Raw genomic sequence first — 24959 nt, forward strand, 5'->3', positions numbered from 1 at the left:
CTTTTTGTGATGTGATGTATGTGAGATAAAAAGATAATTAAAATTTGTGAAGCAAATTATTTTATTTCAAATCTTTTCAATCCAAACACACTCAGTAAAATTTTAAACAAACTAAAAAAAAGGTTCTTACAAAAAATTCTACAGTAAACTATAGTAAAATTTGAAACAAACTCAAAAAAAAAAATAAAAAATCATCCAAGCGGCTGTAGGATGCCGTTTTGGTCAATCATCTTATTCTACGTTTTTCCAGGGTGAGACGTTGACACACTGCCAAATTCCCATTTCCTCCCTCCGTCATGCATCGAGCCGGAAGCTCCACATCTCTTTTCCTAGTAACAGTTACGAAATCATTAGAAGCGGTAGGTTTAGTTAGTAGAAGCAGCGGTAGGTGGAGTCAAAGTCCCAGCAGTCATCACGCTCTGCATTGCCACTTCTTCACCTCAACAATCCCAGGTAATCAAACAAGAATCCCAATTTCCCAGGTAATTAAACTCCCTCGGTCATGTTATGATTGTTGTCTCTAATTATCACTTCTCCCTTGATTAGAGATTACAAATCTGGGTGTTATTTGAGAAAATATTTCCTATTGGGAATTCATAAATTTGTGAAACATGGGTGTTGGGGTGGAAATGTTGGCATCAGAAAGCGTAACTTTATTGACCCTTTTCATTATAACAGTAATATTGGGATCTTGAGAATGTATGATTAAGACTTAACATGCTAAGAGTGAACTGCAACTAGTTGGAATATGCAAACTAAGCAGCGGTGGCATCTGTTGAAGTTCTTGTGACTGGTGGTTGCCAACTTGCCATCTAGAACATTTAACACTAGAGATTCATCAAATTTTGACTACTTTGAAGCATCCTCCATTTGGGTGTTGTTTCTGTTGATTTCTTTTGTTATGGTGGTGGTATCGCACCACTACGTTTCCTGGCCTTCAAAGCCATTTTATGATTGAATATGTTGTTTATCACGGGCTAGACGGTACATGGTTATAATTTTTATCTTCATTTTCACTTACATTTGGCTAGTGTCCATGCCAGAACAATGAGGAAGATTAAGACTGTGACTTACTGCATTAAAGTTATGCTTTTTATTCTGCTTTCCCATGTTAGGCTCTCCCTTTCCAAAGTTAAACAGCACAAGGGTGCAATTAAACGTGGAATAAGTGCCAACAGGTAATGGCAGATGCATTTGAGGTTTCATGGAGGCATTTGCCATTATCTTGTACTCTGTATTTTTATTTTCTGTTGCCGTAGATGAATTGTTGAACTTTGTATAATGATCCGAATTAGTCTCTACACTAAAAGAAAAAGGGTAGCCTACCCAAACAGAAAATCTTGGGAATGGTTTTGTTTCACTGCTAGCTTATACCACCTTAGGTATTCTTATTCTCCTGAATGTTAGATCACATCTTTGGTATCTTTTCTCGATAGAGAACTGTTGAGCAGCAGTAAAATAAGCATTGTGTTGCTTTCTCTGCATAGCCAATGCATTCTTTCTTTGATTAGTTAAAATCAGAAGGTAATGCTGTGAGTTAGAATCGAACGAAAGAGTTTTGAGATGTAACACAGGAGGAGGTTTATAGGTTCCAAAAATGATGACAAGAAACAGTATGATTGCAATTTGACAGTAGGTGATGAATTAAAAATATTACATTCTAATCATGCTGCAATTTGTCTCGATATATGCAAATGTATAATGTATTTTTCTGTTTATTAGAATTGAACAACAAAAGAACATGTTAGGATAAAGTTGTGCTTTGAAGGTACATATGGTATGCTGTTTGACATTTAAGCTTATGAAGGCAGGAATAGTGGGGAAGGCCAAAAAATGGACAATGGAAGTGATCAAATTACACGTGTTCTTTTTTGTGGGCCTCACTTTCCAGCATCTCATGATTATACAAGAGAATATCTGCAGGACTATCCATTTGTAAAGGTAATTAACTTTGTAACTTCCATAATTATGTATATGATTGTATGTCCTAAAGCTAGTCACTTCTCATACTTTCAGAACCAAGTAACATAAATCTATTTGTATTTGGAAATAATGTACAAATTTCTACTGCATGAGTTGTACAAATTGTCAAGTATAGTCATCTGAACAAAGTTTTGCCAAAAATATGAACCTGGGTTTATGAGATATGGAGAAGATCTAAGAGTTATGCAAATAATCTAATATTGTTACTTATACTAACCTCTAAGCTTGACATGTTTAAAATGGGAAGTTTGATTAAATGCAGTTAGTCCCCATGTGTTACATGCCTATCATACTAGAAAAATCATGTGCTTTGGGCGAATAAGGCACTCACCTATGCCCCCTTGCAAAAGCCAAATTGCACCTTTGCTTGAAAAGTGGTCAGCTTTGTAGCTTAAAATATTATAGTGAAATGTGGTACAGTGCATAAAGCTCTGCTAGTTCTAACATGTTCAAGATGCATCCAAATAAGCAAGGAAAAATGATTCAAGAGCATTTGGAACATAATTATAGAAGAAAAACTGTAAATGATTTGGTATAGGTACTGTGAGGAGAGTTAGCTGGTAACTGGTATGGAAAAGGATTTCAACTGAGTTCTGAAAGTGGCAGAGAGATAGGATTAAGAGAATGAAAATTATCACATAACTGGGGACATATCAGAACTGCAATTAAGAACTAATAAGTATATTGAGATTCAAGATATGTATATGCATGTAGGGGAGTGTTTATACTTTTCTATTATTCCCTCATACAGTTTTTAGCAACTACACTCGTACAGTTTTTACCCTCTTAGCCTGATTCAATATTCTTTTTTTTTCCCTCACTTTTTACTGTGCTATTGTCTAAATTCAAGTTCATCGTGATGCTTTCACTTTTGCTTTGTCTTTTCAAAATTGAAGAAATACCAATTGGCTTTCCAAGTTTTGATTAATAGTTGCACAATTAAGTTTTCTCTTCTCTTTCTGGTCTGTTGATGCTTCTCTGACACTTTTTTGGATAGTTGAGTGACAGTTGTAGACTTACATCCATATAAATGCTTTGTTAAGCTTTTTTATCCTTTTTATTGCAGGTTGATGATGTTCCATTTGACAGTGTGCCTGATGTTATTGGAAACTATCATCTTTGTGTAGTAAAAAGCATGCGACTGAACTCAGAGCTGATTTCTCGTGCAAAGAGGATGAAGCTCATTATGCAGTATGGGGTTGGCTTGGAAGGTGTTCTTTTACACTTACATGAAGCTTGTGAACTTTCTTGTCTATGTCAATCTTCCCCCGATGCTATGTCTAATTTAGTGGTTTTTTTTTTGGTTGCATAAAGGTGTTGACATTGGTGCTGCATCAAAGCATGGGATAAAGATTGCCAGAATTCCAAGTGGTGCAACAGGAAATGCAGTATCATGTGCTGAAATGGCTATATATCTGATATTGGGTCTTCTTCGTAAGCAAGTTGGTTGCTTTCAGCCCTTCTGTACTGTATGATTTACCTAGCAACATAGAATAGACATTAAGCAAGTATTTCTATTTAGCTAATGCTACAGAATTTCTGTTAGGTGATTGGAAAATGATGATTACTTGCGTTGGGCTTTTGATATAGGAGTTGCAAATCTACTTTGGAGATGAATCATTTTCACTGGGGGAAGTAGGATGATCTGACTTACAATCATGATGAACTCTTAGAAACCTCATGAATTGCTCACTTTCGTTGTTACCTCTGCTTATGCTTTTGACCTGTCTGGAAGAAGTTTATATGCCTGACCTGGCTCCATAGATGGGGTTTTCATCTTATTTAAACATGTACCTTGATGATGAAACACCATTATGATACATAAATTATAACTTTTTCTGACTGGTATTTGGGAGTCTAGAGCCTTGCCTACGACCTATTTCTTCTTAAAGAGGCACAAGTAATTAAAGCCTGTCATGACTTTTTACTTTAGCATATGAAGGATCTATTGTCAAACTGATTGACTTATTTGAAATCATTTAGGCTTCCAAGTATCTCTGTTCACAGCTTTTTTACATCTGCAGTTCTGTCTTTGTACTCTTTTTCTACGGTGGTTACGTACATGTACTTGTAATGTGATCAAGGTGGTCTGTATGCTTAAAGTTGCCTTTTTTTTTTGGAAGTCTATTTTCACTTTTTCTTCCTTGTCATGGAGTGAGATGGGGTTAGGTGTAGGGGGAAGGGCATCACTACAATTGCTTATTTATCCTTTATCATCCGCATCCATAATATCTCCACAATTTTAACGTGTAGTCAGTGTTTTCTTGGAAGCAGAGAGTGAGAGGGGGGTTTGTTGTATGTCACCTAATTAAGAGTATGAGTATCAACATATAGTCTAAGGTGTACATGTAGCCACTTACTTGGTGGTCCAGAAATAGGTAAATTTTGTGCTTAAGCATGATGCTATTATTTCAGAATGAAATGCAAATTGCAGTGAAGCAGAGAAAACTTGGAGTGCCAGTTGGTGACACCTTTCTGGGGAAAACAGTGAGTTTCTGAGTTCCTTTCAGAATGAATACTCCCTTTCTTTTTGTGCCATCTTTCCTTATGCTAATTTTATCTTGCATGGCATTACACCCTACTTTGAAATTGAACTCCATATTTAGAGTGGCACCCAACCTGAGGTGCATTGGGACCCATAGAGGGGAAAAAGGGAAAACATGGCATGACAAGCTACTAATCTACTACTAAACATATCTCCTATAATTTTTGTCTTATGGGATGTCATGAAAAGGAAATTCGATTCAGTGAAAAAGAAGAATCTTTTCAATAAACTAATAATGAAATGTGAACAGTTAGAATGAAACAGAAAAGGAGTTAGTTTTTGCATCTTCCTATTTGCTATGGTACTGTATATAGTAGGATAGATAACTTTCTGGATAAGTAATTTCATCTAGTATGGACTTATCACTTATGTACAAGTGCAAATGAACTGAAAGTTGTGAGCTCATGTATATGGGTGCTTTTAGGTCTCAGAGTGGTATTCTTTGCTGAAACTGGCATATACGAAACAACTTCACCTTATTGAAATATTTTGTCAACATCTGACCGTTTTAAGGCCTACTTTGCTTCCAACTTGAGATGTGATTCTTATTAGCTGAGTTAATCATCTTAGCAGGAAGAAATTGGGTACAAGAACTGAATCGACAGTTTAAAGGAGGTTAATATAGGGAATGTTTGTTTGGTTCAGCCTATCTTCATTTGGTAGTTGTATTCAAGGTTCAATTAGTCAATTACTCAAGTTGACAGAAACTGAAAACTAAGTTTAAGTATGTTGTGTTAAAAAGGAACTCCCACTTAACAAATTGAATGCTAAATACTCTGACATGTTATTGTGGATGCTGAATAGTGTAAATTTTTTAAAGATTTTTGCGAAAATATACGACAATTTGCAGTTTAAGATCTTCAAAGTGAACCTTAGGGAAAGGAAGAGAGGATCTGGAGATGCATGAGTATGTCCAGGAGAAGGACTGAGCATGATGCTAACAACCTCGGAGTAATGGCAACATGCAATGCTATAAAGGGGAAGGGTGTTAAGATTGCTTAGGACTTTAAATCAGCTGACCTGTATGGTCATATTTGTTGCCAAGGAACTGCTGCATGAAATGGTAGGGAAGTATGAAGGACATACAACATCTTGACAAGTGAAGTTTGCAAGAATAACACCTATTGTATAAATGTATTTGTTTTTTATGTTAATAGTATTTATGGGTAAAATGCTCACTGAAAATGGAATTGTTGGGGATGGTTAATCTCCTAATTGTGGTGTCTATAATTTCCAAAATGTCAAGCAATTTTCAAGCGGAGGGCATATTTTATTTTAACCAAACTTGACATTCTTGTAGCTAGCTACTAGTTTGAATTATAGTTAATGAACAATGTCAAGCTCGTTACCATTTATGATTTGCATGATGGGTAAGCCCAATCTCGGCTAATGTCTATCTACTTCATTGCATTAACAGAATGAATATGTCTACCTAGTCATAATGCAAATTGCCATTAAAATTGGACTTGCATCTTGGTAAACTGTGGTTAATATCTTAGTTGGAGACCTTTTTAGTGTTTCATCATTTTGCTATTGCTGCTGTTTGTGAACTTGTGGTGCATAATTCCTGTAGGTATTCATTATGGGATTTGGAAATATTGGGATTAAGTTAGCACAGCGTTTGCGTCCATTCGGTGTGAAGATAATTGCTACCAAGCGCAGTTGGGCGCCATACTTAGACAAGTCATGCAAAACTGAAGGTATGAAGCCTGTGTATGAAAACTTGCTTGCTGACATCTTTTTGTGAATGTTGTTTTCAATGTCTTATCATATATTTACAGCATTCTGCGCTGAAAATGGCACTGAAGATGATCTAGTTGATGAGAAGGGAACTCATGAACATATCATCGATTTTGCGAGTAAAGCTGACATAGTGGTCTGTTGCTTAGTAATGAATGCAGAAACGGTTAGGCCTCTCTGTGTTGCATTGATGTTTCCTATATACTTGCTTCTGACGAAATTTTAGTTATATATTGGTTCATAACATAATCTATGAGATGGGCAATAACTTACCAACAGAATAAACAGGACTTATGTTGTGCACTTCCATTTGTTAGCTCAAAATTCACAACTGATTCAAAGTTATCCCATCATGGTGTTGCTACATTGTCTTATTTGTCAAACTATGAATTTTGATCTTTTAATTTCCCAATTTTGCTTCCAGGCTGGCATTGTGAATGAGGGTTTCATCTCTTCAATGAAAAAGGTTGGTTCCCTCAACATGACTATTCTTGATGCATGCATATCACTATACTTGGGTTTTAATTAAGTCTGTGAAATGAAGGTTATAAAAGCCTTTCACATTGAATTTCCAACTAAACTTTTACATGGAAATATATTAAAATTGTGAGTTTTTAGACGAGTCAATATATAGTTGTCATGTTAAACCATTGTGATGAGTTCTAGTTACAAAGAAACCTGTTTTTTCCCAATTTTTTTAGTACAATTTTGGGTATGGAGTTTGAACCTGGCATGTATTGTATCTAGGTCAATGTCCTTATTGCTACTAAGATGGCTGGACTGCAATTATGAAGTGTAAAATCATTAATCGAAGAATAAATTCAGGAAATGTACATTTTGAATAAAATCTAATGTGGCATTTCCCAATATTCTTCTGTTGGGTGCCCTTTTTTAGCGATAGTTGTTAATATCTATATGCAGTAATGATTTTTTATCAGATAATTAGTTGTCTGGTAGTTTATGAACACCAATCATTTTTGGTTTCAGAATCCACTTCAATATCTTTTAGATTTTCCAGTGATGATCTAGGTAACTGACGAGGATTCATCATGAGAAATATTTTGATCCCTAACTTCCCAACCATGTAAAAAGTATTCCAAAATTTTGAGGAAAGTGATTTGCCATGATATTGGTCAAAACCATTGTTGTCTACAGTATATAATTTGATACGCACAGGAAACTTGTCTGGTTTAAAACATGATATAACATCATACATTTAACTAATTATGACCTTCTAAATTTCACTGAAAGAAAAAATCAAAATGGATCTTTATCGGCTTTGAAATTGGGTAAAGGACAAATTCTCTTCCTGCGAGTGAAACTTATAAATAGCTGTCTAACCATCTGAGAGCCCCGTGCATCATAAGCCTCATGTTTTTACAAATTCGTGTGTCAGCCTTCCGTTTAAAGTGGATGCTTGGAGCTAGTTTTCATGCCAAAATGACCTATATAACCTTTCTTTTTTGACACCAACATGGTTAGGCTTTGAAGATTCACTTAATAGTTTTTAAGTGGGAGGGGTTAACAACAGAGTGTAGAGGTTCACCCCCCATCCCAAGTGGGAGGGGTTAGTCATATTTTTATCTGATAAAAAACACATTAAAAAGTGCTACAATGAAAAAACATTATCAAATAATCTTCATTCCAAATGCACTAATTAATTTTATTTCATTTAAAATAAGTATTGCTTTTGGCATTGAGATAAACACATTGAGTTGTTTAGACTTCTTTTTATAGATTTATCTAATTCATTTTAGATCTAAAAGGTCAAAATGCATAGTGTAATTGTGTTTAAATGCATTTAGCAACTACTCAAGAAATAGGTGTTTATTATGTTACAATTATTATGTGTGTTTGAGAATTAGCCAAGGGTATTTTGGTCATGAAAAATATAACTTTATCTGAACCCTGTCAAAAAGTTAACCATGAGGGGTAAAGTGTATATATTTGAAGTTTAAGGGGGCAAAGTGTTACAAGAGCCCAAGTTCAAGGGGAAAAGTGTAATTAACCCCAAAAAATTTAACAGAGGTTGATTATGTAGCAAAGCTATATGTCTGATATGGAAGTGACCGCATTTTGTTTGCATGCTTGTGCTTGTGTGCTTGGATGCATGTCTCTTGTAGAGAGGGAAGAGACAAACTTAAGCGTACCTTTAACAACACCATTAAGTTTCAATTATTTATTTCTTTATCACTAATTTCTTCTTATTTATGGTCGAATCATATAATGTTTTGTGTTTATTTTCCCATTATATCTTCAATAATCTCTTTGTGCTTTTTTACTAGTATTTTGATGTTGCATTGATAAGAAAAGCATTCATGATTAAAGCAACTTTTCAAATAATATGTTGGACTGTTTTTGCATTATTATGGGTTTCAGGGTGCTTTGTTGGTTAATATAGCTAGAGGAGGCCTCTTGGACTATAATGCTGTTCTTCATCATCTTGAATCAGGCCACTTGGGAGGATTAGGAATTGATGTTGCTTGGACTGAACCTTTTGATCCTGATGATGCTATCTTAAACTTCCCTAATGTCATTATTACACCTCATGTTGCTGGGGTTACAGAATATTCTTACAGATACATGGCCAAGGTATGGACATACTTAAATTCTCTACATCATAGCTGGAAATACTGTCCTAATTTACTTAAGCCCTCAAGTTACATTAGTTGTTCAAACATTCATATATTTGTTTTTACTGTAGCTCATACACAGACAATCACATGATCGTATGTATTTGCCTAACTGGATTTAATCAAGTTCCAATTAGTAGTGAATGAGGACTGTAAGATTCAGGTAGTCCTAGTGTATGTGGTGTTGGTGAAAACGTTGGAGGGTTGACAAGCTTATAGGATTGGGTATTCTAAGCTTTAAATGGTGGATTGTGGTAGTGTGGTGAACTGGAAAGATTGTCAATGGACTGGCACTTTCTTGGAGGTTGTATTGCATTGCTGAGAATTGTAGATGCAAATCCTAGTTATCTTAACATTGTTATCCTAAATGAAAGCAAATTGTGACGGAAATATAGTCTGTGTAGGAAAAGTGATCAAATTTTTAGACCTTGCTGGAAATACATTGACACCAAATACCAAGATTTGGATTACATTGTGCCTGGAATTGAACATGCCACTTGCTGCACATAGAAACAAAAATGGAGTCTAGGTGGCCCCTTACACTGAAGTATTCAATCACTAGCCTAAATGCAAATTTGCAACAAATACATGCTTCACTACAATTCCATGAGATAATAGATAGATAATAAAACCTTGATATAACACAATTACTTTTGCTGTTGGTACTTGCTCTGGTGGTGAGGTCCAGTAAGTGCTCCACTAGGAGTGCTTAGGTCTCCATGGGACTCTTAATTACTAGAGGTCTTACATTGTGAATTTGTTTAGATTAGCTTGTCCTGTTGGCAATTTAGGCTCTGGTGCTATCCATCCAAATATCATTCATGATGACAGTTCCATATTTCATCATTCAAGCATCTGATCGACTTAAAGGTTACTAATCCATTTGTTCTTTAGTTGGTCTAGAAACCATCTACCTTGTCTAGTTGGATTGTTTGTCAAATCCCTTCAAACTCATTGACAAGTCTATGTTGTGTTAAGCACGTTGTGATTATTTTCAATTATTTTACTATTTAAAACTAAAATAGAACCTTGTTTTTCCATTTTGTTGTGAACAAAATTCTATATTGATGCAGGTACTTTTGACTGTCATTTGTGTACTGAGTCATCCTTTTCTCTAGGGAATTTGTAAGAAAGCCATTGGAATTTCATTCATGATGTGCACCATTGTGCACTGAAACTAATTTTCTAGAAGTTCCAGTCGTGATGGCCTCAACATGACTCGAGTTACAGTCTACCCACCATATACAACTAGAAATGACTATTGACATGCCTTATGGAGTTGCACTGAAGAATCAGCACAATGAACCTGTTGAAGCTTTAGATAGATGAATTGATGTTATTTATGCTTTCATTGTAGAGAGCTATGTTACTTAGACCCTTCACTTTGTCCTGCCGTAACATGTCCGACCCTTCACTCTGCAGTAGAGTAGCCATGTCAGTGGGAACCTGTAGCCAAGTCCGAGTAACTTAGGTAGAGAGTAATAGTAGCAGGGGTTGGAGGTCCTTGACATAAAGTTGCATCAAGTTGAAATGCTCCTCAAAGCTTAAATGGCCTTAAACAAGATACCAAATTCTAAAATCGGATTAGACACATTTAAAAATACTTTTTCATTGCAGGAAGAAAGGCCCCAAGTAATTGGTGCCCCTGTGCCAGAAACATATTGCTACTTTTCTGATTCAAAGTCATTCATACCTCTTGGATGCTAACATTTGAATACTCTTATTCAATTTTTTCAGGTTGTTGGAGATGTTGCCCTTCAAGTCCATGCTGGAAAACCTTTGACAGGGATTGAGATTGTCAACTGATTTAACTCAGGATTCTTTACCTGATTTACACATATTGTTCTGCCAGCAACCATTTGGCTGTATGCTGTAACATATAAGAACTAGAAATGGAGTTGCGCATGATTCAGCAAAAAATGCCAAGGAAATTTGGTTGCAAGATATTCCTGAACTTGTGATGCGTTAATATTGTAGCGATATCCCTTGACTCACTCATGTTACAGTGGCAGATCTACTGTGTGCAAATTTGCAGTACATTGACATTTATTGAAAATTTACTGTTACTGGAAAGATTGTCGTCTTTTATTATAATCACCCCCAACATAATTGTGATGGTTTCTATTCTCTATGAAATGGTCTTCAAACTAGTGATATATCTTCTACCAACATTAGTTTCCATTTCAGGAGATAAAATAGATATGAAAGATGAGAGAAGAGTAATGGAATTTTGAAAACTAAGGGGGGATGCTTTAGTTGCATTTGTGGAAAACTTCATGAGGACTTGTTCTGGTACGCTCTATAAATTGTTTTAGATGTCAGTATAAAATCTTTTCTGCCTAGCAGGCTAGATTTTGAATTTTCTCTCTCTCTTTTTTTTTTTTCCCTTTTTGCTAACTGAAAGTCACATCTAGCCAAAGGTTAAAATTGAATTCTGGAGACACAATTTTGAAGTTCTTGAACACATAGCCACTATTTCAAAGGCCAAATTGGCAGTCTTCTGAAAAAACAAACTACAAAGAATAATATCCCCACTGTTGTTTATTCATATTTGACAACATACGTCAAGTCATGCTCACGGGCTAAACTATTTCTTGTAAATTATTTCCATAGGCATTGGATTCTCTTTTACATAAACAGGCTAATGCCATGTTTGATAATCCAATGCAGTATTAAAATTTAATGGATTCAATTCTTAATATATTCAAACACGTTTGATAATAATAAAAAAAAATTGAGCATCTGAATTAATTACATGATACTGAATTTCTTAGGCAAAACTTGCTTTAAAAAATAAGTGGTAAGTTATTCACTTATCACTTAGGGTACGTTGATAAAATGAAATTTTGAAAATTGAAACATATTTGAGTGTATATCATATTCAGTGCTAAGTGAAATTTAGTGCCACTTAATTAATTCAGATATTCTTTTGACAAAAAAAATTAATTCAGAGATTCAATTTTTGGTTATCAAATGCATCTGAACATATTAAAATTTGAATTCATTAAGTTTAAGTGCTGAATTGGAATATAAAACAGGGCTTTAATGTGATATACACTCAAATATGTCAGATTTAGTATTTAATAATTTAATAGTTTAATGAATTTTCAAATTTTAGATTTCAGTTTTCAAATTTCAATTTTATCAGACGCACCCTAAATCCAAATGTAATCAATTCTATTTTCTTCTACATCTTTAGTGTCATCATGCTTGTGAATTTTGTTCTTAACAAACTAAACCCAAAAGACTTGTGCCTTGGGAGATATTTATTCTTGTCACCTTCTTTGAATACTTCTATTAAGTTCTGTTTGATGATAAAATGGTACTAACCTTCAAGACTGGCCTCCTAAACTCCTTTCCGTTGATGATACCAGGACAGAATACTAATGGTTTACAAAAATTTTCACGAGACACTCAATTACGTATTTAAGGGGATCTAGTGATACCTAATTATCAATCAATAGATTAGTTTCACATACCAAAATTCCCGAATCTTATACGCCTTGACTATTTTAATCCAATTTTCAATCTAGAAACTGCATGGTGAATACTCCCTTAAGAAGGCTGTTAGGCAAAAACAACGCTTGACACCACCGGCCATTATGGAAAATGACAGAAGAACCTGGTATTGGAACTTGGATGGAAGTGGCAATATAATGTTTTGTCACTTCATGGAAGCAGACAGTTCACATGGCCAATTGCCGGACAAACACGTTAAACAGGCAGACATGCACAAACATGAAAGGGAAAATGTTTCAACAGGCTTACCAAAGGCAAGTTGGAGGAAAAAGACAAAGCCATGGTGTGTATTGCAGTGCCATTTCACACCATAGTTGTCATGGATGGAGTCAAGAAGATTTCCCCATCAACCCATATTTAACTATGTCTTGATGCTGAAATCTTTGACAATATGAGGTATGGTTTTCCACATTTTCAAAGTAATTCCAACTACCATTTCTGGCATTTTTACCTGACTTTGATAACCCCTCTTTTCATTGGACCTCAAATTCAGTGGGAAGTGTCTGTTTCCTGTGCCTTAGATCCAGCTCAAGCATTTAGCACTGGTCATCCTTTCTTCTTTCTTCTTTTTGCCTTTTTCTAGTAAACGCTTATAAGATTATCTGTCTTATTTGGTGATCAAGTAAGAATCAAGAGTCAATTTAGGCATAGTTGAAATTAGCTGTTGCATGACACATGTTTAGTCTTTTTCCCTTTGACTCTACCTTTAGGCATGGCGTGTTTGGATGGAAAGAAAGAAAACATAATGTCAAAGATAGGATTAGGGGAAAAAGATATAATAATAGCTTGTTTGGAAGTTTTTAAGTGAGAGAAAGGAAAAGATCTTTTTTTTTTTTAAAAAAAAAAAAAATCCCCATATTTTCCTACCAAAAGTGGAATAAAATGGAAGCAAAACTCAAATACTCTTTACTACCAAATGTAAAATACTAATTGTAAAGAGAGTTTCTCTTCTCTTCTTCTCTTTTCCAACGTTTTAGTTTCGCCTTCTAAGTCCTCTGAAGCTTCTTTCATAGAAAAATTGAGTCTCTATCACTATTCGCTACTTGTGAGTTGTAAGCAGAAGAAAGGAAAATGAGTAGATACTCAAGAATGAAAGAAGACAGCCCAGGAAGATCAAAATCCATAGATTTTTCTGATCTTTCTTTACCACTCAAAGCACCAAAATCTATTTATGGTCACAAGCCTGAACCTCAAGAATCCAGAATAGACCAGAACAAGAACATACCAGAACTTACCAACGTTGATATCCATGACCTAACTCAGGAAGATCATCATGGGGACTCTGCTGGAGAGGTATTTGGAGTCATTTTGAGCCGAAAATGTTCGGTCTCCTCAGCTTCTTCTCAGAACTATTTCATGTGTGAGAAAGAAACTGCATCACTCCCAAATGCAGTGAGGAGGGTACTTTCTATGAGGAGATCATCCTCGGTCACCGAAGGCTACTCTAGAATTCACCACCAATGGGATCCAACAGAACAGGATGAAGATGATGAAAATGTAACTCTGACTGCAGTGAAGACAAGATCCATCAAGAAAAGAGGCAAGTTTTTCAGAGCGTGTAAACGAATATTTCGATTCTAGTTTATGTAATGTACTTGAGATTCCAAACACATGAAAAGCATGCTTGTTCTCCAGAACTTGCCACAAGGAATATTTGGATTTTAGTTGAGTTCTTCCAGAGAAATCTAATGTCAAAAAAGACTATTTTGTGTTCTCTATTGTTGAACTTTGATTGTTTTCGGTGGTATTCTTTTGATTAGGGGAGGGGTAAAGGGATTCAAGCAGTGAGAATTTACTCTCATTTTGGGAAAGAAAAGCAAGATACACATGATTTGATAAAAAAAATCCTCCACTTTCTGGCACCTGCAGCAAATCCTGTTACTTTCATCTTTTGCAAGCACTTTCGCTGGACCGGTATACATATTCAAATGTTCTGATGAATTCTAACAGACCATTGCTTATTGATTTTGGCGAAAACTTGTTCACCACAAAAATTTTAGTTTCTGGCCCCTGTGGGCTGCAGCAGTTCCTAGGATTTTATCTTCCCCAGCAAAACCAGATTTTCTGCGATTAAGAATTCGTCTTTGCATGTTACTTCCCGCAATTGATGACATATTCCTGCAAAATCACCATCTGTATAACATAAAATTAGCTAGTCTTTGCAAATCTTTAGCAACTCAACAGAACCACAGAAGTTGAGTGATGATGTTTCGGTACTTCATTAGAGATTTGGAAGCATGTAAGAAGAGGTTCCAAGATTACTTTTCTGGCAATCATGAGTTCTTGTCATGATCCATTCCCTTTTCCCAACTTCATGATTATTGGGGTTAAAGATCGAGGAAATTTGATGCCTTGTTTCCAACTTTACGGTTCTCGGCGTTAATAATTGTAATTTGGAAAATGCCAAAAAAAATGCTTTCACGGTTTAGAGCCTCCAGGCTTCATGCCTGTAGTACACATGCCATTATTAATGTCAACCAGAAGTAATCAGCGGTGGAGGTTATAGAGGCCAATCTCTTCAACTCAGGAAGCAAATGCAAACAGCAAGAGAGATTTCCACTTCGCCAAAAGAAAAGAATATTCAATTTCCGTGAAAACCACATGATAAGCCTAACTCTCGCATAGGGTTCTATGTACACAGCGAAGGGAAAAATATAAAGCTAGACGATTTATCCAGAAACAATCCTTTTCACACGCAAGACTCGTGTCCAAAATCCGCTCGAAGACTCTGATTCCAATTTTGTGACGAAACAATGGCGCAATTGAGAAGAAAAACTCGTTGAAGAACCATGCACCGTAATCAAGCTCAATGTACTATATACAACTACAATCCCCCCTCTTACTAAGTGGATATGGCCTCAAATCCAGGAAACATAAAAAAATTCTGGATGGCTATAGTATCTGGAACAGTTTAACCACCAGCTGAGCAGTTTTACCTGATATACATACCCCTACTATCAAAAATTCACACTCAGTTCACAAAACATCAGCCATTTCTTACTTTTCTTCATTTGCTCTCGCTGAAGTCTGCATCAATAACATCACCATCATCTCCACCAGATGATTTACCTGTTGAACCAGATGCTCCAGCATCAGTACCAGGTGTAGGTCCATCTCCTGGAGCGCCCGGCTGGCCATACAAAGATTGTCCGAGTTGCATCACTTCCTGGTTTAGTGCAGCCATGGCATCCTTAATGGCTTGGGTCGAGCCACCAGATACTGCATCCTTTAGCTCTGTCAATTTAGCCTCCACCTTCTCTTTGACGGCAGCAGGGACTTTTTCTCCTAATTCCTTCAGCTGCTTTTCAGTTTGGTAGATGATGGAGTCTGCTTGGTTCTTGGTGTCAATTGCTTCCCTCTTCTCCTTGTCCTCCTTTGAAAACTTTTCAGCCTCCTGAACCATCTTATCCACCTAATGTTTACAAGGCACCAGAAACAAATCAGTGATTTTGGAACCATTGCAGAACAATGAACTCTTCAAGGCTCAGAATCCAAACAAGATATGACTTTTCAACACCAGAACAACCATGACGTCTGACATAGGATATAAGATACGTACCTCATCTTTGGGTAAAGTGCTGGCACCAGTAATAGTTATGTCTTGCTTCTTTCCAGTACCCTTGTCAACAGCAGTAACAGATAAGATACCATTGGCATCAATATCAAATTTGACCTCGATTTGGGGAACACCACGAGGAGCTGGTGGGATACCATCTAAACGAAAGCTTCCAAGAGATTTATTGTCTCTCACAAACTCTCTTTCGCCTTGCAACACATTAATTTCGACGCTTGTCTGTCCATCTGCTGCTGTAGAGAAGACCTCTGACTTGGAAGTTGGTAAGGTTGTATTCCTGGGGATGATTTTAGTCATTACACCACCCAAGGTTTCAAGGCCAAGAGACAATGGAGTCACATCCAGGAGAACAATGTCACTAACATCTCCAGCTAAGACCCCAGCCTAAAACCATTCAGAAAATTAAATGCATGGCTCAGTAAGACTTCATGTGCATGGCAAAAATAAGTACCAGATACAAAGGGAAAACAAAGTATGGCAATTCAAATGAAAAACAAACCTGTACTGCAGCTCCAAGAGCAACAACTTCATCAGGGTTCACAGTAACATTAGGCTCCTTGCTAGTCAGCTTTCTGACAAGGTCCTGGACAGCAGGTATTCTTGTTGACCCACCAACAAGAATTACTTCATCGATATCATTGAAGGAAAGCTTCGCATCCCTTAAGGAAGTCTGAACAGGTGTCTTTAGCCTATGAAGGTATTCGCAATCATCAGGGGAATACCAAAATTTTCAACAGCAATAAGATAGCAGTCGAATCAATTCAATTAAAAACCTGATTCGATTAAAAACCTGAACATTTAACTATCCACACGAGTAAGACAAATGATACTACTGAAACTACCAATTTGAATAAATACCTACCGGTCTAGTAAATCTGAGCATAATTCTTCAAATTTGGCCCTTGTAAGTGTCGTTTCAATATGTTTTGGACCATCTGCAGTAGCAGTAATAAAAGGCAGACTGCAAAAAAAGCTCACTAAGTCAAACTGGACAGAGGACATACAAGCAAGTAAACAATAAATGCTATTTATAATTACCTAATATTAGTTTGGGTCAAAGAAGACAATTCTATTTTTGCCTTCTCAGCTGTCTCTGTTAGACGTTGAAGAGCTTGTTTATCTTTCAGAAGATCTATTCCTTCATTCCTCTTAAAGTCCTCAGCAAGCCAATCTACGACTCGCTGTGCAAATCCACAGATATACTTATCAATAATGAGAATCTCCAATAAGAAACTCATTAAAAGACTAATTAGGTCGTTGTATACCTTGTCAAAGTCATCACCACCTAAATGTGTATCACCTGAGGTTGAAAGGACTTCAAACACTCCATCTCCCACCTCAAGAACTGCAAACAAAAGTCCAAGATTTATTCCAAAAAGACGATATTAGGGTTAACACAACCAAAAATGTTCCTAAAATCTAATCTCTCTTTAAATAGAAATACTACTTATCTCAAATCTTATACAAAATGATACTGATGCAAGGCTACAAAACAAGAAAAACATATCAATCATGACAGATATCTTAAATTCTCCTCCAAAGATACATTTCACAAAATTGTTGCTTCTCAGGAAGAATATTAGAAGGAATGGTTGAACATCTTGGAGCATTTTTAATACCCATCATGGATTACTGAAGATTCCATCCCAAGATTGTATTTTTCCCTTGTTTTTTCATATGCACGATATTACTCAGAACTTGTAACCACATTTTCTACACACTATGCAGCATTACCAAGTCATAACCAGTGCTCAACCTGCCTTCAATTGATATGATACTGGGAGATGCAAAGAATACAGCAGAGACTAAATTTGGTAATTCTTCCTTAGCGACCAAAGAGATGAAGAACACAGAATGGCGACGAAGACTGCCAGCAGCATAAGCTTTAAATGACATCAAAAGCTGACAGTAATATCACCAGGACATGCCAATCTAGCTATCTGAAATATTTATTTGTATGGCATGAATTTAACAATGAATAAGAATAACATTTTTGCCGAAATGACTCTAGAGAAACTAATAAGGACTACCAAATGTGTTCCTGAATAACAAAATAATACTAACACAACAAACAGGGAAGAGGATCAACAATTATCCATACCTGACACATCAAATGTACCACCTCCAAGGTCAAATACCAGAATGGTTTCATTATTCTTCTTCTCAAATCCATAAGCCAACGATGCAGCAGTTGGCTCATTGATGATCCTGAGGACATCCAAACCAGCAATCCGACCAGCATCTTTGGTTGCAGTTCTTTGTGAGTCATTAAAATATGCTGGGACAGTAATCACTGCCTTGGTTACTTTATCATTTAAGAACTTTGATGCATCATCAACTAGTTTCCTCAATACCTGAAAGGAAAAAAAAACATTTCAGTGCATTATATTAGCTAAAGATTATCGTCCAGTGTGGTTAATGTACAATTAATGAAAAAGTCGTCATACACATAATGATGCAAGCCTTAACCATCTACCACAAACACACCAGATAAAAAACCACCAAAAACATTTCTTTCTCATAAAAGGTTAAACATCAACCGATGAAGAATGAGATATCCTAGTTAAAAAATAACAGGACAACATAACCAAAAATGAGACAGCAAGAAAGGAGGAAACCTTTTGTTATTGTTTATTCTCATCTTAAAAGACATCCTATCTTGAATTTGAATTTTGACATACATCAGACGGATTCTTGCCTATTCTTCCTCTCTCCCCATTCACAATACCAAGTCAATCTAACAGTGCTTGTACTAAAGGCAAAAGTGAAAAATTGATTGGAAGCAAAAAGTCCATGAGTTCCAAATACCACTACCACATAGAAGATAAATGGCGTACCAAAATTACACTTTCTTAAATTTCCTAGACAATTAAATCATCAAAATAAACTCTAAAAGTTGCAATCAAGCTGCATTCTTTTAAACTTAAGATAATAAAGTCCTTGACCTTCGACAATAATCTCCAAAAGCTGCAAGCAATATACCTGTACTCTTTTAATCTTAGACATAAGTGGAAGAAAACTTGTAATTAGACATGTCAACATGCATACCCTGTGTGGAGGCCAATTGTGGATTTGTCCACCTCGGCACCGTCTTGGGATTAAGGGTGAGCCCTTTAAACCCTGTTGGTGTACCTTGGGGGCCTCCCCAAGATTCGAACCCAAGACCTTAAGGTCTTTAAGGTCTTGGGTTCTTAAAGACCTTAAGGTCTTGGGTTCGAATCCTAGGGAGCCCCCCAAGGTACACCAACAGGGTTTAAAGGGCTCACCCTTAATCCCAAGACGGTGCCGAGGTGGACAAATGTACAATTGGCCTCCACACCCTCTGCATATAGACAAGAAGTAACAAGGCGAACCAAGAAACTGGTCGTCTGATTTATTTGACATTCGCTACAGAAAATACAACAGTTAACTCTCCAATCCATCTCAAGTTAACAGATGCATATTCAGCTCAATTGACGGGTAAAATGAATCAAATACCATAAAACTCAAATCGAAAAAGTACATAATTAAAAAATTCAACCTCAATGGCTTCAACATCGTAGGATTAGTATCATGTGACATTATTACATCTGAAAGAACACTAAAACTGACAAAACTTATGAACTAATTTACTAACCTGTGCAGAAATCTCTTCAGGGGCAAACCTTTTACCAATAGCAGGGCACTCAAGTTTAACATTCCCATTCTCATCTCTCACAACTTTATACGAAACCTGCTTAGATTCTTCATCCACCTCAGACATCTTCCTTCCAACAAACCTCTTCACAGAGAAAAACGTGTTTTCAGGATTCACCACAGCCTGCCTTTTTGCAATCTGCCCAACCAATCTATCCCCGTTTTTGGTATAGGCCACCACAGAAGGCGTCGTTCTTTGCCCTTCAGCATTACTAACTATAGTAGGCTTCCCTCCTTCCATGGCAGCCACTGCTGAATTCGTTGTCCCCAAATCAATCCCAACAACCTTTTCATTCACTACCCTCAAAGGCCTGTAGAACTGAGGTTTTCTGCCATTATTACTGCTTCTTGGCTTAAAATTACAGAAAGAAATTCTACTGCCATTTGGGCTCAATTTATTGCCTAAAAATGGAGTTTTATAATGCAAAAATGGGTTCTGAAATTGGGTTGCTGCTGCTGCTGATGAAGACGCCATTTTTATCAACTTTCAGGCTGATTTTTGGGCCAAAAGATAAACTTTATTGGTGAATAATTTGAGCAAAATCGAGGGAACAGATTGGCTCTGGATAAAGTATACACCAAGAGAGGAAAAGGGTTTATTTAGTAGGTAAGGAAGAGGTGAGACGAGAGTGACGTAGGAGATAGAAGACGGGGTCTCGGAAATTCTAGAAGGGATGGACGTCGTTGGATTCTGAATGGTTAAGGGAGGAAGTATTAGCCGTACGATCTCAGATTTTTGGACTGTGTTTGTTATCCAGTGGAGTGGGCCAATAGGACAAAGGGGAAGGTCGAGGAGGTTCTGGTTCTAGCAAGCTATTATGCCTTGTTTGAATTACTTGTTTTCGTTGAAAAATATTATCGTTTTTCGTGATCACATTTTCCTATCATCTTTTTCCCTCACATATATCAAATCGCTACAGTAATTTTTCCATGAAAAATGACGGAAAATGCAATCCAAACACAAATCTACTACACACTCAGTTGAGCAGTGGTTTGGAACGGATCAAGGGCTTCTACCCTAGTTTATACCATAGTTAATACTCGTGTGCTCCTACCTTCTACCCTGAAGGAAGGGGTGGCCCTAAATGTGTCAACGGGAAACTCAAGAGACTAAAGACTGAACCATCTCGAATCCACATGGGCGCACCAAGCACCCCTTTATAAAATTTCAAAAAATCTTGGATTGAAATGCAAGTCAAATTTTGAACCCTTTAACTTACAGTTAAGGAGGGATTTAAGTTCATCCCTGATCAAAGGCTTCTATAATTGCCAAATAAAAATTGCATATGTATGGTGTAAATACTAAAAAACAAATTTAGCTACTAAAATAATAAATGTAGATACTATGAAGTTTATGAAGGGGTATGGATCCTTTGCACAACCTTTTACTGCATTGTTGAAGAAGGATGGGTTTCAGTGGAATGAAAATGCTAATAAGGCATTTCAAAAGTTGAAGATGGCAATGGGCAACACCCCTATGTTGGCTCTTCCAGATTTTAACAAGCCATTTGTAGTGGAGACTAATGGTTGTTATGAAGGAGTGGGGGCTGTCTTTATGCTAGATAAGAGACCAACAGCCTATTTGAGTCAGAACTTATGACCTAAAAATATGGGGCAAACCATCTATGAAAAGAAGTTATTGGCATTAGTGATTGCAGTGATCAAATGGAGATCCTATTTGAAGGGGCACCATTTCATCATCAAGACAGATTACCAGAGACTAAAATACTTGTTAGAGCAAAGGATTACTACTCCACTCCAGCAAAGGTGGCTCACTAAACTGTTTGGATTGAGCTGTGAGATGCAATACAGAAAGGAAAAGGAGAATGTTGCTGCAGATGCATTGTCCAGTAATGCCAGCAAGGAGGAAGGAGACTGCTCAAAGTTGGTGAGTTTTGTTCTGGTGAGTTTTGTTCTAGAATGGATGAAAGAGGTGATAGAGAGCTACCAAGGGGATGAACATGTACAAAAATTGATCAAGAAATCAATACTCATTCCTGATAACTTACCAGATTACTCCTATTAGGATGGAGTGGTGAGATTTAAAAGGAGAGTAATGATGGGAACAAGTGGCGGAATAACGAGGTAGATTATCAACACACTTTATGACTCACAGTTAAGTGGTCATTCTGGAGTTCAAGTAAGCGACTTAAAGGGCCAAACAGATTTTCCACTAGCCTGGAATGTATAAGGAAATCAAAACTACTGTGCTTCAATGTGACACCTGCAGGAAGTGCAAGGATGAATACATGGCATATCCAGAACTACTGCAACCTCTTCCCACTCATCAGTACTCCTGGAGTCATGTCACAATGGACTTCATTGAGGGGTTGCCAACTTCAGAAAAGAGGGATACCATCGTGGTGGTGGTGGATAGGTTCACTAAGTTTGCTCATTTCATCAGCTTGACACATCTCTTTAATGCTCCCACAGTAGCTAGAACATTCTCTTTGACATATTGCATGGGATAGCATCCGAGTTGTTTACACTATTGGGATCAGAGTGAGTATACTTTCTGATAGGGATAAGTTATTTACCAATCAATTCTGGACTGAGTTGTTTACACTATTGGGATCAGAGTTGAGTCTAAGTACTGCCTACCATCACCAAATTGATAACCAGTCTGAATGGGTAAATCAGAGTTGAGTCTAAGTACTGCCTACCATCGCCAAATTGATAGCCAGTCTGAATGGGTAAACCAGGTACTGGAGATATACTTGAGGTGCATGACACATTTGGAGCCTAAGAGATGGAATCATAGTTACTAAACCTGGCCCGACCCCGCGGTCGAACTGGTGACCCGATCATTGGACCGGATTGGGTTTTAAATCAGATTGTTTGAACAAGCAAACCGTTGACTAATCAACGATCCAGCGGTCCGACCGGATTAAACCGGAAATCCGGGCGATTTTGTCCACGAATCGGGTTTTGTGTAAAAATTTTGTTGCCTTTGCTGGAGTTCGAACCTTGGACCTCTAACCAACACTACAACATGCTTACCGCTAGGCTACTTCAAAATATGTTAATAGAATAGCTTTATTATAATATATAAACGTTTTGTCAATTCTATCTTTTTTTTATTTCTCTAAAACAAATTTATTTGGAATCTTTTAATAAGTTATAAAATGGATTTCAAAAATAACATATTACATAATTTATTTTAAAGACAAATATTATTTTTAATAATTTTTTGCAGTTAAAATTCATAAATAAGCTAGATAATTACACTAAATATAGATAAAATTTTACACTTGAAGTTTGGTGTATTACTAAATACCTATATATTTGATTGACTCTTATATGAATTAATTATTTTATAGCACATTAAATTAAATGAGCTTTTGCTATGATATTTTTTATTACAATTTATATCATATATCTTATATAAAAAATTATAAAATATAACATTTAAATATATTTAGTGACCCACCGGTTCAACCACTCACCCACCGGTTGAACCAGTAACCCGTTGACCCACTTCCTTCGCCGGGTTCCTTCCCGGGTTGGGTTTAATAACTATGGATGGAATGCTTGATTATCACTAGTTGAATGGTGGTATAATACAACATATCACACAACCATACGTATGAGTCCATTTGAAGCCTTGTGTGGTATGTTACCTCCTCAGCTAGCCCTCGGGCCCTACTCAAACTCAAAGGTTGCTAGAGTGGTTGATCATCTGAAGGATAGACGAGGTTGAATGAGCTGCTCAAAAGAAACTTACAAGAAGCTCAAAACAGGATGAAGGCTTATGTTGATCAAAGGAGAAGTGAGAGCGAGTTTAGTGTGGGAGATTGGGTTTACATAAGATTGTAGCCTTATAGACAAACTTCCATAGAGATGAGGAACAATGCTAGCTGTCTACTAAGTATTTTGGGCCATATTAGGTGGGGCAAAAGATAGGAAAAGTTGCTTATAACTCAAATTACCAGTAGAATCTCGAGTACACCCAATGTTCCATGAATTATTACTTAAGAAGAAGGTAGGGCCAGAAGTAGCCCTAGTGTTGCAGTTGCTTGAAATTGATGAATGGAAATATATGAGAGTGGAACCCATGGCTATATGAGACAGGAGGATTGTTACGAAAAAGAATGGAGTAGTTGTGTAATGGTTAGTTCAGTGGTGGGGAACTTCTCTTGCTAAAGCCACCTGGAAGGATACAGAAACCATTGAAATGAAGTTCCTAGAGTTTCAATCGTGAGGACAAGATTAACTGAAAATGGAGCAACTATTATGGAGTAGGAGTTGAAGCATGAAGAATTGGGGCTGAAGTCGTGGTTCCAACAAGGAAAGCGTGAAATGGAAAGAAAGAGGCGAGGTCAGAGGCGTGAAAGGGAAAGCACGCCTTCTCATGGGATCATAAAATTTGTAATCTCTATATCTTTCAGAATATCTAATAAAATAACAACTAATCGTCCTTGAGTCCAATTTTTTTTTCATTTGGCCTATAGGGTCTTATCTCATCTAGACATCCCCAAATACATAAATGCTTCAAACTACGTCTGTTCCTGGTCCAAATCTTATAAGGGATTCTAGTAGTTGCCTTGGTTGAAATTCTGTTAAGAATATAAGCTACAGTCTTAAGTGCTGCTCTCCAAAATGACTCTGGTAAGGTTGAATGACATATCATACTCCTTACCATGTTCTTTCAGCAACGCTAATAATAGTAGGTGAATCCGGCATAGTATACTGTGGGACGATACCACATATTTTTAGGTATTTAATAAATGGTCTTGGATGTTGTTCACTTGAACCATCATATCTACTATAGTACTAACTACCATAGTTAGATTTGATGCTTTCGATTCTTTTGTTGAGTTAGTTTTCAACTTTAACCTTAAAATTTTTTAGCACGTCCAGTGACTGTGATTTTTTAGAAATGAGATATATGTAGTTATATCTTAAAAAATCGTCTATACATGTTATAAAATATTGCTGACCATTCCAAACAAATATAGGAAATGACTCATAAATGTCTATATGTATAAGTTCTAAGACATTTAAGGTTCTATTGGTTTCAAATTTTCTTTAGTTGGTTTGTTTCTTTTTTATATAGTTAATACAATCATCAAAAACTGTAAAATCGAGGGGTCGAGAATTTCATTTAACATAAGTATTTTTATTCTTTGTCTAGAGATATGATCCAATCTCATATACCATAATGCCACTGAATTCTTGTTGGTTAATTTTCTTTTACTTTTATAGTACTCAAATGTAGAGATTTATTAAATGAGACAATTGTACCAATTAAATATAGATTATCGTAATATAACAAGAACTAGAACCAATC

General features: G+C 36.5%; 3 protein-coding genes across 6 annotated transcripts; 2 read left to right on the plus strand and 1 right to left on the minus strand.

The window, feature by feature from the left end:
* Positions 1 to 253: 253 nt before the first annotated feature.
* On the plus strand, positions 254 to 10974 carry LOC113712546 (uncharacterized). 4 transcript variants are annotated; one of them, XM_072067618.1, is made up of 10 exons: positions 254 to 453; positions 1808 to 1941; positions 3050 to 3194; positions 3298 to 3425; positions 4399 to 4470; positions 6102 to 6228; positions 6310 to 6434; positions 6693 to 6734; positions 8648 to 8860; positions 10639 to 10974. In XM_072067618.1, the coding sequence occupies exons 1-10, from the start codon at positions 297 to 299 to the stop codon at positions 10705 to 10707; spliced, it is 1212 nt and encodes a 403-aa protein (XP_071923719.1). In that variant the 5' UTR covers positions 254 to 296; the 3' UTR covers positions 10708 to 10974. The 4 variants fall into 4 exon arrangements, with proteins under 4 accessions (XP_071923719.1, XP_071923721.1, XP_071923720.1 ...); XM_072067620.1 differs by having other exon boundaries at positions 315 to 453; positions 1812 to 1941; XM_072067619.1 differs by having other exon boundaries at positions 317 to 482.
* Positions 10975 to 15182: 4208 nt separating this feature from the next.
* On the minus strand, positions 15183 to 20313 carry LOC113712191 (stromal 70 kDa heat shock-related protein, chloroplastic). Its single transcript, XM_027235504.2, has 8 exons — positions 19611 to 20313; positions 18096 to 18348; positions 17260 to 17339; positions 17033 to 17175; positions 16857 to 16955; positions 16494 to 16683; positions 15980 to 16378; positions 15183 to 15832 (listed from the first exon to the last, which is right to left on the minus strand). Exons 1-8 carry the CDS (start codon positions 20142 to 20144, stop codon positions 15428 to 15430), a joined length of 2103 nt encoding a protein of 700 aa, XP_027091305.1. The 5' UTR covers positions 20145 to 20313; the 3' UTR covers positions 15183 to 15427.
* Positions 20314 to 21278: 965 nt separating this feature from the next.
* LOC140015118 (uncharacterized) lies at positions 21279 to 22140 on the plus strand. The gene is made up of 3 exons (XM_072067006.1): positions 21279 to 21572; positions 21696 to 21754; positions 21900 to 22140. Exons 1-3 carry the CDS (start codon positions 21279 to 21281, stop codon positions 22138 to 22140), a joined length of 594 nt encoding a protein of 197 aa, XP_071923107.1.
* Positions 22141 to 24959: the final 2819 nt, after the last annotated feature.

This window comes from Coffea arabica, chromosome 10e (genome assembly GCF_036785885.1).
Source record: "Coffea arabica cultivar ET-39 chromosome 10e, Coffea Arabica ET-39 HiFi, whole genome shotgun sequence".
Taxonomy (NCBI): domain Eukaryota; kingdom Viridiplantae; phylum Streptophyta; class Magnoliopsida; order Gentianales; family Rubiaceae; genus Coffea; species Coffea arabica.